Genomic DNA, 18,951 nt, shown 5'->3' on the forward strand with positions numbered 1-18,951 from the left:
GTTTCTTTACATCAGAGTTGGTTTATTTGTGTGTTTTGTTTAAGTATTACTTTGAAAAATTGAATTAAATTTTTTTGTGTGTGTGCCGTCATTTAATTGATTAAAGTGGTCAGTTGATTTTTTCCCCCCCCACAGTGCTAAATCCGAAGCTCTACAATTGAATCTTTTTCTCTTGCATCTGTCGCAGGTCAGAAGTTGCATAGTCAGACTTAAACTCTGTGTCAAACTTGTACAACTGTTGTACAGATCTGTGTAATTCCTGTCATTGTTACAGCATTTATGGAGTTGTAACTGATTGGCACTTACTGAGTGGTTATCAGTATCCTGAAAGGAATGTGTGTGTACAGTTTTTAATTGCTTCATCTGTCTTGTGTAATCAGGAAATGAAAGACTTTGTGGCAATTTGGCAGGGGTGGGGAAACCTGCAGTTGATCCTAGAAGTGGGACAGAACAGGATGGGCTGGGGAGCTGCGAAAATGGTGAAAGGTGGCCAGACATTTATGAGGAACTTCTTCATCCTGTAAAAAGATTTATATTTTTTTCTCAGTTTTCTAGAGATTTTTTTGCTATTTTTAAAATAGATTATCTGTTTTAGAAATATTTGCTGTTAGAACCTATTATTATAAATGATTAGTAAGATAATTATCATTCACTCGAAACTTGATAGTAGTGCTCCATAAGCTCAGAGTTGTTTCTTCTGAATACAGATTACAATTAAAAATGGAATCATTATCCATTTAGAACAACAAATGCACATCTAAAACAAACCCCCAAATCAAGAAATAATAGATTTTTTATTAACTCAATTGTGATTTGTTAAATTTTTTGTCTTCTAATGGACTGTTTTAGTTATTATTTTTAATTGACAGAGTTAGTTATCACCAACCAGGAATTAATATTATTTTCTGAATCATTATTTTCATATGAAAGTATGGAGATTTTATTTTTAATAAGAGAAACTCTTGAAATTAATTTTTTTCCTGAAGCCTGGGTTCTTGAGCAGTTCTGCTTCCCATTGAAAAGTTACAGCTGTTGCTGTAGACATGAGACATTAGTTCTGATTCTGATTATTCTTGCAATCTATTTTTCCATGCTAAAACAGGTAGATTATGGGAGAAGTTGTATTTATGTTTCTGGTTATTGTAATTTTCTAGTAAGAACATAAAGATGTGAAGATCAGGCATGAGGAGAGAAAAAGCAAATTGGGGGTATTTGCTGAACTTTCAAAAGTTTTTAGGCTCCTCTGCTTTTACTGGTCGGAATGTATTTCCTTTGCCTTTTCAGTAGTCCAGTCAATGTATTAAATTAATTTCTGGGCTTATATGATTTTTTTTTGCATGTGACTTTTTATTTCCCTCATCCTTGGTGAAATGCTCATCCTCTTTTAATCCCATTTACACTCAGGCATTTAAGGACATATATCCTACCTGCATGTACATAAATATTTATATGAAATTGTAGCAGAAATATACATTTGAAGTGAGACTGTAAGTGTTTATGAAGACATCTGTGACAGTGGCTCAGAGTGATAATGCATGTGTGTGTAGTTATCATTATGGAATATATCAGATGATTTCAGGATAATTGATTTTTAAAATTACTATTATTTTTTGAAGGGTCGGGTGGAATTATTGGAAGGTTAAGTTTTATAATTCTTGGCTAAATTTTAGCTCTCTGGAGATGAGTCTTTTTACTTACTCTGACAGCTGGTGCTTTTGTACATGGAATGGTGCCCTCTGGTGCCTCAGTGTAGTGTTGCGTGTAACCACAAGAAGTCAGTAAGACCTATTGAATATGTATTTTTCATATTGTATTTCAGTTTTGAAAGTAAAAATTTGAGAGCATTTTTTTATGGTGTAAAGTAAACTTGTTTGGTTTTTTTATTTTTTGAAAATGGTTGTATATCTGACAATTCTCTCTTTTTTTTTTTCGGACCTGAGTTCAAATCTGTTTATGTTTGTCTTTCTCCCTTCAGCCTACCTAGTAAAAGAGATCAAGGTAAAAATATCCTTATTGTAATAAAATTGATCCAGTGACTGAAACATCTTTCTCCTTTAGGTTAGTCCCTGACTGTTGCTAGTAAATTTTTTTGTTTTCCTTCAAGTACTCTCTGCATTTTCTATTTACCTAGTCTGGCATTAATATGACTCATATTGTCTAGTTGTTGGGATGAGTCAGAAAAAATAGTCCCTCTGTTTATATACAGAGTTCTGGGAAATACAGACAGATGACCTGCTACCCATTACCAGAAATATTGTCCAGCTCTGCTTGTGCTCTTCATGGGCTCCCTGCTTGCCCCATCATTAGGAGACAAACCAGTACCTGTCCTATCACTGACAGCACTGATGTCTCAGTAGTCGCTCAAGTTACTGTTCTCTCATTCCAGATTGAAAATTAAGGTGATGTGTTGTTTTGGGTTTTTGGTACCAAAATCAAACACAAACTTCTGTCTCCAACATCAGTGATTTTCTCCTTTGTTTGTTCCAGTTTTTGAAGTCTCATACTGAGAAAAAACCCGTCTTGTCAGAAATTCATGGTATGAATCAGCCAGTAGTGGTCTATAGGTTCCTATAGCTGTGTATATCAGAGGCTGAAAGCAATTCTAGTACAAACTGATCATGCCTTTCAGTTTGGCACAGGTCAGGTTTCTGCTGTATTTCAGACCGTCAGCATCCGCTTCAGGGGCCCATAAAGCTAAAGAGGATCCTCGGGATTCTTCATTCAGAGGTGTATAAACAAAAATTGCAAGAACTATATATTCCACATGTAAAAGTTCTTCTGATATCCTGGGCATGTTTGCCCCTTTTCATGACACTTCCCACTGATTTGTGTGAAGCCATTTACAGTGAGAGATTTTTAGGGTAGACATATTTGCATGTAATAGTCATCTCCTGAAGAAATGGAGCTGGAAGAGTTACTACATCCTCACTCTGTTTCCCACAGGATTCTCTGTGTGTGTGTAAATTCTGTTAATTTTGTTTTGTAGTTTAAAAGAATAATCTCTACATGCTTTCATGTCTCTCTCAGATTCTGCAATATGGTGATTTGTCTCCCTGATAGTTTAACTCTGAAAAGTGCAGGATTGCTCACAGTGCCATTATCTTTTGAAATGTACACTTTCAGATAATTACTCGAAGGTAGCAATTACTTTATTTAGGTAAGTGTAGGTAATCTTTGAAATGTGTATGTGGGATGTTCCATAATGGGTAAATCAGGTGTGTATGGTCTCAGTTGTGTTTGCAGGTTTGACAAAGAGCCTGGTTTCTGTCCCTGGCCGGACATGGCTCGGCTCTCTAGAGGAACTTACTTTTTCAAAAAGGCCAGTACTTTAGGCCAGACTTGGTTCTGAAGCCCTTGACGTAGCAGGTGTGTAGTGTCCTAAGAGTACAGCATCCTAATGGAGTTGGTAAACTTGTTTAATTCATCTTCTTCTCGTTATCTCTGTATCACTTCTTCACAGGAAGTTGTAATACAAAGTGTGGATTTCTTTTAAATATACTGATCATTTATTTCTGTAAAAGTGGGCAGTTCTGTCTCAGGAGTTTTTTCACGTGTGCTGAACAGCGTTAGTTTGTTGTTGTTCCCACAAGATGGAGCTGTCTACATATGTAATTAATACAGAATTTATACTACTAGTGCACCTTGGGGAGCTCTGTCAAAATACTGTCTTAGATCACAGATCACAATTTTATGAGTATCTTTGCAGAAAAGGGTACAATGTAGAACACGAAATAGTAGCTACTGTTTTTTTAAGAAGGTAGGGTGATCTTGTGGCTAAGGCATTGCGATGTACACAGTATTGACTTCTGCCCCTGATTTTGAACATTTATTCCCTGTATAATTTTGAATTAAATACTCTGATAACACCCCTGAGATTAAAAATAAGTACTTAATTATAATTAAACTTAATAATAAATAGCTTTAATATTGAGGAAAGCATAATGGGTTAGGATTATTTTTTATAACAGTTACATATTTCCTATTCTGCATTTTTTGTGCTTCCAGAATTTCTGACTGTGCTGTCTGGAATTGTTTGATAACGTTTTAAAGAGAAGTCTTCTGATGCCAAACGATTTCCTTTTGTCAGTATTTTAACAGTGTGTCTGACCGTGTTGGCTGATCTGAAATGGATTAAAAAGTTTCAAGGCAGCTACTGGATACCCCAAATTGTCAGGCAATAACTGAATCCAAAAAGACAGTGCACTGCAACCACCAAAGAAAGTTTAGTCATACCAACTCAAGTGTGGAGTTCCTCTTGTACCATCTTTTTGTAGTCTTATTCTCATTTTAGGTGTATTCGCTTTACTGTGTTTTACTGCTGGTTTCATCTATGCTTACACTGCACAACTTACAGTTTGAGCACATGACAATAGGTGGAAGTCTATCTTTGTGATAATGATGCTCCTTTCTCACTTCCCTTTGAGAACACTTGAAGGAGACCTAAGCTTGGAGACTCCTTCCACCCTTAAACAAAAAGACTAAAAGAAGTAATAATAAACTGAACATTTTTTCCTATTTTTTGTTTGCTTTATTGTGCAGTGCACTATAGATGGTGAGTCCAGTCCATTCAGAGGAGGCTCATGTGTGCCTGCTATCTGTTCAGGCACTACCAGATGCATCTGGTCCTCCTGATCTCTTTTTCTTCTTCAACAACGCTGAAGACAGGTGGATGTCTCTCTGTGTCCACCCTGTAGGTTCCAACATCTCTGACTCTTTTCTTATGGAGACAGAGCAGCACTCGTGTAACCAGCTTGTACTGTTTATTTTGGAGCACTACAACTTTTTCTCATCCCTTAGCCATTTCTTTACAGGTAACAGTGATATGGTGTACATGGTGCCCCCTGTATCTTCAGATGCAGAACACAGGGTTGCTTAATGAGGGCTCACTCAGTGTTGACTGTGTCTTGCATCTTTCTTTCCTTCCATGCCAGGATGTTGCTTCTCCCTCCCAACAACACCAGGTTCTGGGTGCAGGTATTTCCCACTGGCAAATGGGGGTCACTCATGACCATCCACCATTGCCCTTTAAATCTCAGTCATCCTGGGCAGCCTGGAGAGGGTTCCCTCTCAGGCAGTCTGACAGGAGCCTCGGGAGGAGGGACTGATGGGCACACATTTGCTCCTTCCAGCTGTCATTTCAAACTGTGGTAGTGGAAATGGTGAGGGGTAAACCACTCCATGGGTCAACAATCCTGTTTTTCTCCTGGTGCCCTTTGGAGGACAGATCTTGCCATCAGTACCGTAGCCTTATTTTCCTATCATAAGCAAAGAGGGTATTCTAGGAATATTTTATTGAGTAGTTTTTTCTTGGGGAAATTAACAATAACTTGCAGACTGTGAGGAATTGGCTTTCTTCCTTAGACATGTAGGACAGCATATTGCGTTTCTCATGTCTCTAAGTTCAGTTGCTTGAGTATTTTATGCAAGGTCAAAAGAAAAAAGTATGAAGAATCTCATTACAAGAGTCTTTTCAATCTGTTTTACAGCCTTTTCATTGAAAAGGCAAGTTCTTCAGACACTCAGCTATAGGTTTGTTGAATGTGTTGATGATGACCCTAGATCTTGGTAGAGCCCAGATGTCTGGTTAGAGAAGGGGATCTTGAAGAGTATAGGAAATGATACTTCTCCCAGAAGACTGGAAGGGAATTGCTTGGTTGCTACTCAAGAGTTTTAGAGGCTTTGTTTTGCTGTCTTGAACTTATGACTGTACTTCTGCAAGCAACAATGAGACCCTTGGAACTCCAGCTTTTTTTCCCCATCTACAAAGATTTTTAAATTGTTTTTTTTTAAAAAGAAGCTTCTTATAAAATTATGGGGAAAACTTTAAAATTATAAATGGAAATTATGAGAGAAAAAGCAATTTAAAGGTTTTTGATCAGTTTTATTTTTTGACACTCATAATTCACAGTACAAACATGTTTGTCTATGTTTGACTGTATCATCCTTGTATTGCCACTCCCTTTCTATCTGCAAAGCTATTTCAAAACTTACTTTCTTCACTGTTTTTGCTTTATCAAATTAAATTTTGGAACTGTATGTGCTTTTCATTTGCTGGGAGATCTCACACCTTTGGTTTCCAGTACAGTTCTATGTAAAACCTCTTTTCTTGCTTCCTTGTCCAAAGCCTAAAGTTTTAAATTCGTGTCTGCCTCCTTTGCTCACTCTCGTGCTCGAGCGTTTTTCCACACAGATTTCTATTTCTGATGCTGCTCAGTGAGGTACACCAGTGATTTCTCCAGGAGTCATTTTTCCTGCTTTGAGGTCTTAAAGTGTACTATTCAAACAATTAGTAAACCAGGCCAGAAGACCTGGTTGCAGCCCTTTCTACCTGTTGGATCCCGTGGAGGCCGCAGCCTTAGGTGTGTGCGTGTCACAGTTTTATCTGGAAGCTGCTGGAGGTGGGCAGGCAGGGACAGGGAGCCTTGGGGAGTGCCTTCTGCCAGGGGTCCAGCTGCTGCCACACCGTGCTCTGGTCATCCTGGCTGGAAGCATCTGACCCTGATTTAGTTGGATAACTCTGGTGTTAGGAATACCAGAAAAGCAAATTTGTATGTTTGGACCTCTTTATATTTAGCAAAGAGTGGAATTTGATGGAAAAGTGATCCATGCTATTTGAGGTGGTCAGAGAAACTGATTCTTTTGTACTCGTATTTGAGCATTAGGGCATAAATAACAGACCAGTGAGGCTCAGGTCAACCATGATGTAACTGGTTAAGCACCTGGATTAATGCCATAAGGGCTGGGTTCAGTTCTCGGGTTTGCACCATCTCTTTCTTTTAATGCTGATTTTGATGGAGTGGATCCACCAAATGATGCCACTCTACCATCAAGTTTGCTTGCTTTTATTTTCTTTCTAAGAGAGAGATATTTCAGTAAAGATTCTTGCACACTATTTTCAACTGTATGAAAAAGTAAACTTTGATTTTCTTATTTGTATTTAATAGGTCTGTATATGATGACCAACCAAACGCACATCAGAAGTTTATGGAAAAACTTGATGCCTGCATCCGTAACCATGACAGGGAGATAGAAAAGATGTGCAATTTTCACCATCAGGGCTTTGTGGATGCTATTACAGAACTTCTTAAAGTTAGGGCTGATGCAGAAAAATTAAAGGTAAGGAATTAATTTTTCAGAGTGTCGTGTATCATTGTCTTTGAATTTCAGAGAGGGAACCGGACTATTCTACTGAACAATAATGTAGTGATTATCACATGCACTCTGATGTTTGCAGCAGTTTTTTAAAAGTGGATTGACTAGGATTTGTGATTAGAGCTGTGTCGCCTGAAACAGTAGTTTACATTTACAAGGCTAAATATTTTATTAGATCTAATTCTGATTTTTTTAATGTATGTTTTCAGAAAATGCTGCCAAAATAATTTTGCCCTTTTTAAAGGCTTTCTCAGAAGGCAAAGAATAATAAATGATAACTGTGGTATTTCTTAAATGGGTCTTTTTCTAATTGTGCATTTCTGCATCTGACCTTGGAAAAAAATAAAATCTTTATTGGAAAAATAAAAACACCACAATTATGCATGAAAAAATTGTTCTTCAGTTTGTAATGAACAGGAGAGTTGTTAGTAGTTTTCATTAGATATGAGAACCAAGATTTACTCCCAGATCAGAATGCAGAATAGTGAATTATGAGATCCGTCCCTTTTAGCTCTCTTTACACTTTTGAGAGCAAAATGTGCACACCAGACAGAATGAGCATAGTTCATCAGAGGTTATGATTAGAAGAGCATTATATAAAGGATATTCAGATAACAAGAGACCAAATACAGCATCAATGAGGTCATTGAGCATCTTTGTTCAGAAATTAATGAGATTTTTAATAAACTAGAATGTGCTTCCTTATTATGATGACCTAATGAGTCACTTACTATGTGGGAAAATCTGAGGTTGAGCTTTGCCTGCACCTGCAGCATTAAAATGTTGCTGTGGTTTGGAGATTTCCACGTTTGATGTTAATCAACCACCCAGTGTTTGCATTCAGCAAAGTATGAATGTTTAATTACCATAAAATGCAATCACCATTTCTTACAGACAATGAATGGCCCATAGAGCTCATTGAGGTTATCAAAAAGGGACCAGTGGTCAATTGGGTCAATGATTTGAATTGTTTGACAGACCTACAGAAACAAGGAAAGTTCAAAAATCCCAAGTAAATTTGAGAAGTTTGCCACAGAATCTGTTAGAAAGAACTGTCATAAGTAATTGAAGTTAACAAAAGCCCTTTGCGATCAAAAGTTCAAGTTCAAGCTGTAGAGTTAATTTGAATTTGCATTTCTTTGTTCTAAGTTTCTCAGGAAGCATGATCTGATTACAAGGGTGAGCAGTCACATCAGGGCAATATATGCATATTTGTCTAACAAAGGTGAAATTATTTTTAAGGTCCAAGTTACTGATACCAACCGAAGGCTTCAGGATGCTGGGAAAGAGGTGAGAAAATATTGCTTCCTATATGGGCATTATGAATATTTGTAGCAAAAATAAATTGTTTTCATAATTAAATTTGATTTTCTTTTTTTTTTTTTTGTAAAAATACCCTTTAAGGTGATAGCCCAAACAGAGGAAATAATCCGATGTAGAGTTCAACAGCGGAATATTACAACTGTTGTGGAGAAACTGCAGTTGTGTCTTCCAGGTGAGTGACCTATGACTAAATATGATGGCAAATTAAATAAAGTCACCATAGCCAAGTGGAAAAGAATTTTTTTTAAGTTGTGGTCCTGTGACATCCAGTTTAATGAAAGAATTAATAGGTTTTTAAAAGATGCCAACATGTAGGTTCCAAGTCTTTTACCATATTTGACATAGAGCAGTTACGGTGCTGTGAGAAGACAGTGAGACAGATTGTAATGATGCAAATGTTGTAGCCACATACAGCTTTAAATGAACTAATGTTTTTATATGATAAACAATGAATTTGTTTCTTAAGGAGGTGGGTTGTTTGAAAACTGGGGAAAATACTAATGATGCTATTTCAACATTGTGCTTTTAGCTCTGTGTCATTGCAGGTTTTTAAAAATAAAAATAAGGGTCCTAAACGTTTCAGAAAGGTAATATTGTAGGGCTGCACACAGCTTTGTAAGGGTTTTATCTTGTTTGTGATATTGATGTAAAGCAGATTTGAGTTTTCCTTTGTGAAGTCTTGTTGTTGACCTGTTACGAGTACAGTAGGTGGTACTGTTGCCTTTGTATGGAGACAGGTCATGGGCTGGTAATGCAGATAAGGTTGTGGTATGTAGTAAGTGCATGAATATGCTCAATATGTATAGTGTTGACTATCTTGTTCTATCTTAATTGTTTTTTATTTAAAAACTGTTAAGAGCTCAGTTTTTTTCTTTCTTAGCTGCATCTAGCATATTTTTTGCTAGTTTTATCACATTTGTGTTACAGCAGGAATTAAATAATGTAAATTTAGCATATCCTCTTCTATTTATAATTTTATCCTTTACAATATATATTTATTTCTTTTATTAATTAAAGCCACAATAAGATTCATGAGTTAATCTGCTTGTTTTTGTGTAGTGCTGGAAATGTACAGCAAACTAAAAGAACAGATGAATGTAAAAAGGTGAGTGACTTTATTTCTGTGAGAAAAAAAAACATTTGTAAGTAAGCTGATAGAATAGCCAATACTAATGTAGACAAGTAAGTATTCTAAGCCTTGTAGCTTGGTATGTGAAGTCTTCTTTTCATAATACCTTGTCTGTGTTTCAAGAATGTCATTGCAAGTGAACAAATGCTATATTAAATATGAAGAAATTCTAGGATCTTAGGGATTGCCTTGAAAAATAATTTTTACTTAAACAGATACAGCACGAAATGAAATTATGAGTATAAAATATGGAGTATACTTTACTTACTCAAAGTAGTTTAAGAATCAAGAAAAGTAAGGTCCTTGAGGACAAAAGATCTTTCAGAGCACATTAGCATATGGTTAATGTATTACGATATATTTGAATCAAACTCATAATCCAAGAAGAAAGGACATTTCATTCCATCTACCTTTCTTTACACCTATCTAGTATCTCTGTGCTCATCTTTTTGTGTAAATGCGACTACAAAAACAAAGTGCAGAAAGTGTGGGTGTTTTTGGCATTTTTTTCCTCCATGACAAATAGACTTGTTAAAAAAATGAAAACCATAACTAAAAATTAATTGCTAGAACAATAGTTTATAACTGGTACATGACCAGCCGTTCCTTCCTATTTTGTCTTCACTTTTCATCCTCTCAGAGCACCACTCACTGCTGCTGTAGGCCCAGTATCCCCAGTTCTTTCTCCATGGCAGCCTGGCTGCCCCTGCTCCCTGCCTTATCTGTCATCCAGTCCCACTGGGGCTGTGGCACCTGCACACCTGCCCAGGAATGCCACTGCTGCTGTTTTCTTCATCAGGATTTCTATGATGTCATTGCCACCTTCATCCCTGCCTGCTTTTCACAGCACCTCAGTCGCTCCGATTGTTCTGTGCCTTTCCTCTCTGGTTTCAGGATTGTTGTCGGTGCCTTGGCACACTTGGCACCACTGCAGTGAGCTCCTGCTGACATGTCCTCCTGGAGTGGACTGTTTCCACTCAGAACGAGCTATGCCTAGTCAGTTGTCGCAGGGCTGCTACGTAATAGATGTACTTTTGGACTATTTGTCTGGATTTCTGTTTCTGAGTAGCCAATACCTCCTGCCATAGCGCTGAGCATCTGAAAGCCCTCAGCAGCAGCCACTGTGTATGAGCTGTATGAGCAAACCAGTTCTAAAGCCTGTGTGCAGATACATCCTAAATGCTTCAGATCAACTGTACACATCAGGTCAATCAACACTGCAGGAAATCTGATGCATCTTTACCAGTGATATATGTGTTGTGTGATACCTGTGCATGTTTGCTGTATAGGAGGTCTTCTGCAGAAATAGGAGCTTTAAGAACAGCGTAATAACTATGGCACTCTGCTGTCTTGTACAAAAATTAAAACTTGCTGCATGTGAAGCTCTTTGGTAGATCTCATCAGCTTAACTAGTATACACTATTTCTTCTGAACAAGTCACTGGTTTTACATCTGCTTAGAGTAGCTGGTAACATGTTGTTGCATTGTTCTTGGAGCAGCTCAGCAGAAGGATGTAAACAGGCCAATGCCCTTGCTACTCCAGTCAGACAACAGACTGAAGAGTGTGCTGATGCATTGCATTTCTTCCTTTGCAAGGTCTTCTGTGGAGTGTGCTATGTTTAGTGTGCTGAAAATACTGGAAAGAGTGGGATCTAGACCTGCATTCTGCCCTTCCTGTGCTCTGTCAGGCAAGGCAAGCAGCATCCTGGTTTTAGAATTGCAAGGGAAGTTACAGTTCCTAATGTCATTGTATAAGGATCATTTATGTGAGATAAAATTGCAGATGGCTTTTGGCATTTTGACTCCATAGCTGCTAGTGATTTTTTTAAGTCCACTCATGGCTGATGGGCTTACCAAGAAACCATCAGTACTCTTTAAGTCTAGAACTAAATTTCTATTTTTTGAGATACTCAGATCTGATAATTTTCTTGTGGAAAGAGTTGCCAGACAGGAAGTCTTAAAAGTTAAAGGACTCCTGAATTGAGGGGTTTGGACATGTCATTGTCATACCATAAAAAGATCTAAGGGAGAGGAGAGATTCTATACCTTTGATGTACTATACCTTGAAATCACATGGAGTGCAGAAGGCTCAGACTCTGCTGCAGGCAACTGCTCCAGCTCAGGTAACTCTTTCATTAGCTATGCTACCATTACTACTTTGCCTGTGTCTGGCAATTCCCTATGATACAGTCTACAGGCTATCCTACTGCAGGTAATTTCCTTGTGGCTCATCAGGCAACAGTCTGAAGTGTGCATGTATCCTGGCCTAAATCACTACTAAAAGACTGAGCAATAGCAAGGACATCTACAAAGACCTGATAGCTGATGTGTGTACATACAAGGGATTTCAAAACTGATCTTTCTAAGTTTTGTTGTGAAGCTTTCCTGAAGAACAGAGCGAGGAAAATTCACAATCCCTGTCATAACAAAGCAGTGAGGAATGCTTATTTTAGATAAAGATAATTTTTGTCATGAACCTTCACTGAGATTTTTTAATGCAGCAAAGCTTTTGTTGGTCTTTTCTGTAAAAGGGCATCTTGACTTTCTCTGCTTGCAGCCTTTTAGAATATATTTTCATTATTCCATTGTCTTAGAGTCTTGCATCATGAATAAAACTCAAAATTCTAATGTTTAAAGGAAGGGAAGACGAAAGATATATGTTTGGGGGATAGTGGTTACAGGATAAAATTAGAATCTCCTTTCCTTTTCTCAATGGCAGACCTCTTTTAAGATAATTCAAGATTTTGTGTCTGGAATACATAGTTTGTGCAGATGAAATGGGGATTTAGAGAGGAGTCCAAAAAGCCATCTATTGGTAGCAACTTTTGGTCCTTACCAACATGGGTTACGTTTGAACTGATGACCTAGAGGTGAAAGGCTCTGTATCCTATTTATCTGTCTCCTGAGCCATGGATAACACAAGTTGACAAGAACTGTAGTTGTGAGGGGAAGTAACTGCAGAATCTGCTCTAAACAGACTCAGTTGGCTGGAAAGGGTTATGGAGGGTTTGAAGTCTTAACTGAGGAAGCACAAAGGAGAGGTGTGGTTTCTTCACTGCTCTCCAAACCGCCTGGTGGGGTCTATGGATTGAGACTGAACTGCCTCAATCTTTGATTTTAAGTCAGAAATAAGATCATCACACATTTCATACAGCTCTGTTACCATGGCCTTAGTGTTTGGATTTTGATATGTGTATTAGGAGAAGGTTCCCAGCTGCTTCAAGGGATTGTGGTCAAAGTGTGGGAATTGTTAGAACTGGTGGTTTTGCAAGTCTCTTCTCCAGAGTATTACAAAAAGCCAAACCTGCCATACTATGGAAAGTAGTAAGCCAATCTGCTAAGGTAGTTGCTGAATCTTCTTGAATGTATCATGAGACGGACTAAGGAACGAGTATTGTTTTCAGAGTGAGCTTTTTGCCCTGAAAGATCTGGATTTGTTTTTTTGACCTTACTATAAGCTTTCTTCCAGACTGTGGGAAACACAGAGTTGATTAATTATTTAGGTTACTGAATCTCACTGACAGTCATGCAGCCTTTCTCTGCATAAACCTTCCAAGCATCCAAATAAACCTTAAAACATAAAAGATGCAAATATGAAAAGTTTGTAATTTATATAATTTGGCTTTACTCATGTCTGTATGGAAAGATACTGAAACAGTAAAGACCATAGTAATTTGATTTTGTTTTTCTGCATTGTATTGGAACTGTGTCAGAATAGAGCACTGATTTTTACCAGCTTCAAATCAATACTTCCCAGAGGTACTATGGATCTGGCAGAAAACCCCTTAAAAATGTATATTTGCTACTGAACTGTCAGCTGCTTTCTTTGTTGCCATTCTCAACCTTTATTAATTTGATAATTTCTGGATTTTTAATAAACCTCCTACCACATAATTATTGACAAAAATGGTATTCCACAGATCTTGGGGTTTTTTCACAGCAACTCTTTAATCTGATTTTCAGAAAAATCAAGCTTTTGATTCACTTTACAGAAGTTTCAGAGTTAGTAGTACCTTGATTTCACTTGATGGTCTTTTGGGGCAACTGATAAAATTGGTGTGCTGAGGAAGTTTAAAAATCAAGTTTAGAGTTGTTAAGGCAGCTATATTTAAAAACAAAATAAATACTGTTCCTGTGGTAAAAGGATTTAAATTGAAATTTCAATATATCATCTTCAGGATCTCTGTGAATGTGACTTTTCTGTAGTATTACTGAAGAATTCCAAGGAACTCTCTTACATGTGCTTGGTAGAATTTTTTTTTCATATTTACTCAATGGAAATGTAGTAAGCAGGAATTACAGTATTTGCCTTTAAAGGAAGCACAAAAGTTGTATAACACTATTTTTTCCTAACTGTGTTTCCTTAATAAAGTGAGACTTTTGTCTCTCCTCTTGTTTTCTTTAGCATGAAATTTTGGGATATAACTGCATGTTTCTTTACTCATTAGGCTTGTGTACAAATAAATTATTCACAGTAAAAGCCAGTCTTTGAGTTCATCTTGCTCTTGTTCTGTGTAACTTCTTGACCGCTGTAGTTTAACTTGATGGAGCTTTTTTAGTAAGTTATGATATTTCTCTTAGCTGCCTCCAAAGACATTCTCCTGATACAAATCTTAGAAGTTTTCTCTGTCATTTAAAACACAAATGAATACTTGGCGTACACTAAAGTAATGGTCATTTGCTTTTACTTTGGGGATTTTTGTATGTTGATGTTTCAAGTTCTATACAGACATGACTGCTCTGTGTCTGGGACATTTTGTAAAGGATAAGAAGTTTGGAGATACAAGTAAAATCCATCCTACAGTTTTCTGCTTCTGCTGATGAGATAGATCAGTTCCGCATGGTCTTATTGTATGACCTCTGTTGGTGTATCAAACTTGTGTCTTCTGTTTCAAAGCTTACATGATAAATCTTGCATTGGGGAGCATATTCTTACAGATTAACTCAAAAGAATACACAGTAGAATGCTATATTCATATGAAAAAAATAACTTTGAAGATACTTCTTTAAATCATTTGTAGTAAAATGGTCAATCTTGACCTTACATGACTGATAATATATGATGGGAAATAATATTATTATTATCAAAATCTTCAGTATTGAGTTAAATCTATGGAATTTTAAAAAATCAAAATATAACAATACATTATTCTATGAAATTATATGCAAAACTTTAATTTGAAACCTGACCTGCAGATGACCTTCAAATTAATAAGACTTCAATGCTTTATCAGAGCAGATGTTAAAAGGGCAAGGTCCTGAGCTCCATATATATGTATAATTAGTAAGGGACTCTAGAATGGATTTAAAATGGATTATGTTAATTCTGATCTTAGAGACAGCAGTCAAAAACCTTCCAGATGAACTAACAGTGTTCTGATAAGCTGATCCGTATAATTTAAATAAAAACCTTTATACGATTTTGATGCTATTATGGTTTTATTCCCCAGAAGTCTCACCATGTGGCACTCCTGGTCATTTGCTATTTAAAAAAACCAAAACCCACACACATAAACCCCCCTAGGCCTTTTCTTATGTGCAACATTCCCGTCACCTTATGTATATTTTATATAAACCAAGTATATAATAAACTAAAGCTCCTAATTTACACTTGAAACCTCTTTATTTGCAGTCTTCTGAAAGCAGTTCTGTTCTGGAATAAAAGAGGAGATTTTTCCCATCCTCCAGCTATGCTCAGTTGTTAGCTTAGAAATGTCGTGACTGAGAAAATTCAGAGCATTGTTTTAATTTCAGAATTGAACAAAAAGTCGTGACTAGTGTTAGTCATTTATTACTGCTTGCCTGCTGAAGGGAGCCAGCAGCTTGAGCTGTTTTTCAGTCTGAAAGTGTTTACTCCTGTATACGGCTGTTTTCTGGCTAAGCATGGTGGAAGGAGGGTGCCTGTAGCTGTGGACATGTTCACATATACCTAAAGAAGGCAGAAACACCCAGGGACACTTTTTCAAGATTTTTCTCACTGTTTGGTGCACATACTGCAGTGTTGGATGATTGGCAATTTGTGTTTCAGAAAAAAAGGCAATTCTTAAAAAACCCTAATCAATTCAGTTTAGAAGGGGAAATAAAGGTCAGGACTTTAGTGTTGCCATTCTGCAGGATGGTCCATGAGGTTTTGAGACTCTGTTGATCAGAACAGTTAATACCATATGAGACTCCTTAAAATTTTTACTTGACTGAGTCACTGTGGCAGTTCACTGTTTTTTTCCAAACTGAAGCTTTATATGGATAACCTTTTGAGTCTTAATTCTTGTAAGAACAGAATAATTTCATAAGATGCATATTGATTGCGTGTGTGTTATTGCAAGCCTGTATTTGATAAAAAATATTAAATTTTTATAAGAAGCCGCATAATTTTATTTTAATCTCTTTATAGATACTATTCTGCTTTAAAAACAATGGAACAGCTTGAAAATCTGTATCTTCCTAGAGTTAGCCAATACCGGTTTTGTCAGATAATGATAGAAAATCTTCCAAAACTGCGTGAAGAAATAAAAGAAATATCCATGTCAGATCTGAAAGATTTCTTAGAAAGCATTCGAAAGCATTCTGACAGAATTGGGGAAACTGCCATGAAGCAGGTAAGCTAACAGGATGGCTTCAGCCCTGTTGTTTACTGAAAATTTTAGTGTCAAATTAGCCGAAAAGATTTTTCCAAGGATTATACTCATCACATAGACCTCTAAGTAAAAATGGGGAGCTTACTAACATCTTGTGTAGTTTCTATCTGTGTCCTAGACAAGAATTAGTTTTCTCTCTGGGAAAGGAAGAAGAAATGCTTTGGAAAAGTTTCAAAAAATTGTGAAATGCCTTGAGTAGTCAGCTCCTGGACAGTCTGTAGCTGAGCAGCTACTGCACCAAAACAAAGATCAGCCTATCTGGCCAGCTGGCAAGGATGAATTAGACTAAGAGAAGTGGTGAGATACCTGCCTAGTTCTTTTTAAAGCACTACTAATACAGAGGCTGAAGAGCCAGGAGGAGGCTGAGACTGCTGGAGGTTTTGCATGTTCCATCTGCAAATTAATCTGCACCTTCAAAGCGTTGTGACTGAGAAGCTTTAAAGCAGTTCATGCTTCTAAAATTATTCAGAGCAAATAAAGTTTTCATTTGACTTTTTGTTGGACAGAATTCAGGTTGGGTTGCCAGTTTGTCATCAGGGTTCTTGTAAAATGCAGCATTGATTATTACAAATGAAACTTAATTGGAAGATTGTGCTGTGTTACCTTGTTGTATTTCTTTCAATAGTGAGGACAATATGGTGTCCTGGTCCTGTGCAGCAGACTGTTCACTTAAGACTTAACTGAAGACAGCAAACAAATAGTTGGAAACTGTGATAACTGTACTTCATTTAAATGTTGATTCTCTGTTTGCAGTTTATGATCAGGAAAATTACAGATTGCTTATTTTATTTTTTTGGCCTTTAAAAGTTGTATTCCGGGGATTAAGGAAAAATTACACAGAATTCACTACTGAGCTCATTTATCATCCCAAACTGATTAAAGGCAAAATGGTTGTAGGCTGAGGGCACACATCTTGCAGTTACACTGATGTGTATGTATCCAATAGCAACACCTGTTTTTCAGGTCATAGCATATACTCCTCAGTGATGAAATTTGAATTACATGCCTCCTTATTGATTCTACTCTTAAAACAGGCACAGCAACAGAAAACCTTCAGTACCACTCTTCAGAAGCGGAATAACGTAAACTATGGTCAGAATATGCATTTAGGTAGAGGCAAAATTGTGGAATCCAAGAATGAAATCACATTGAAGCGAACATTTGAAGATGATGATGAACATGAAGAAGAGGTAACTTTGTTCTAAATCAGTACATCATATTTAAAGTGAATTTTGTAGGTTTATTGAACAAGACTTTCAGTACCCTCTCAGTACCTGATGAATGTTAATTATGAAGAACCACAGAACACCTTCAAGGGTAACCAGTCCAGAGCAGCATTTTAGGGTGAAAAAATAGGGCCAAAATATTATTTGTATTAATGCTAGCTTTAGCATCGTGTTTGAGGACATTCAGTTGGACAGAGCTTGCAGTTATACTGGAATTCAGTTGTAATTGACATTATACATTACCTGCCCACTGTAAATGGTTTGTGACCCACTGGAATATTCTGCTATTGCTAAAGCCAGATTTTGGTGTTAGAACTTGGGTTAGAGCTTTTTAATCTGTCACATACTCAGTATTCCTAAACTGAATGAAACAGTGAGCTTTTAGACCTTTAAATCTGGTGCTCTGAAAACACCGAGAAAGGACTCTGGTATTGTAACACAGAAAAATATAGTACTGTACTACAAAGGGAGGGGAGATTCAAGCAATTGATGTATTGTTTTGTGATAGAAACCATCCGTTTTTGAATCCTTCTTTAGACAAGTTCTGTTGGTAATATATCACATTTTGTAAGTTGTATGCTTTTTATGTTTTATATACTTTTCATTTTCATTTCTTCTTCAGGTTTTAACTGCTCAAGATCTTGTAGACTTTTCTCCAGTTTATAGGTGTTTGCACATCTACTCTGTTTTGGTATGTATTAAGGTGACCTCAAGAAGATATTTAAATTTTTGCAGTTGAATATTCATTTCCACACTCTTAATAGTTCCCAAACAGACAAGCATATTGCTTCTGGTATTAGTAGTTCTGGATGAAGAAGCTGAGATGGATCGAGTATGGATACTCGGGCATGACTCCATGTTTTCTTCTATATGCAAAAAGGACATCAGCAAGACATTAATTACCTAAGTGTTCTTAAGTAGACATGTCCAATGTGCATGTTTGCCTCAATACTGGTATTGGCACTTTTGCAGTTCCCACAAGTGTTCTGTGTTACCCAAATGTTTGGATCAGTATTACAAAACATAGGAATGTTCATTCGGAATCTTGGGGAAATCAGAACAGTAGAGAAAAATAGGAAGCAAAAACTGGGGATTCTGACAGTGTGCTCGGGTAGATTAGGTAGGATTCAATGACAGACACACAATAGCCTATTTTAGCTCCTGTAAAAGAGATGGAGTGCACCAGTTAACAAGGATGAAAGCTTTTTTGCAAAACATGCTATCACATTATTTGTTATTTTCTCATCTTTCCTGTGTCTCTATTACTTGTGAAGTCAGGTTACTTATAGAATATGAGTATCAGTGACATGTAGATGATGTACCTGCAAGTATTGCCAGTCCTTCAATCTCAGCTGGACCTGGTTTCAAGCATTCAGGATGGGTTATCTTCTTTTTGTGTAATCCTTGCATCGGTGTTACATGAAACCTTACATATTGAAATACTGATTAAAATGTTATTTCACTGTTAACTATTTTTAAAGGAATC

The 18,951-nt window shown here is 36.9% G+C and overlaps 1 protein-coding gene across 9 annotated transcripts in view; it reads left to right on the plus strand.

The window, feature by feature from the left end:
- The window catches only part of EXOC6 (exocyst complex component 6), an 84,820-nt gene that overhangs the window by 12,907 nt on the left and 52,962 nt on the right, over positions 1-18,951 (plus strand). For 8 of the 9 annotated variants that reach the window (XM_071564268.1, XM_071564269.1, XM_071564271.1 and 5 more), the window contains exons 2-8: positions 6,945-7,116; positions 8,395-8,442; positions 8,557-8,647; positions 9,535-9,580; positions 15,996-16,200; positions 17,274-17,429; positions 18,088-18,156. In XM_071564268.1, the coding sequence (XP_071420369.1) occupies positions 6,945-7,116; positions 8,395-8,442; positions 8,557-8,647; positions 9,535-9,580; positions 15,996-16,200; positions 17,274-17,429; positions 18,088-18,156 (787 nt within the window). Of the gene's footprint in view, positions 1-453; positions 521-6,944; positions 7,117-8,394; positions 8,443-8,556; positions 8,648-9,534; positions 9,581-15,995; positions 16,201-17,273; positions 17,430-18,087; positions 18,157-18,951 lie in introns of those variants that run through there. The other variant, XM_071564274.1, reaches the window with a different exon arrangement.

The sequence above is a fragment of the Pithys albifrons genome, chromosome 9 (genome assembly GCF_047495875.1).
Source record: "Pithys albifrons albifrons isolate INPA30051 chromosome 9, PitAlb_v1, whole genome shotgun sequence".
Taxonomy (NCBI): domain Eukaryota; kingdom Metazoa; phylum Chordata; class Aves; order Passeriformes; family Thamnophilidae; genus Pithys; species Pithys albifrons.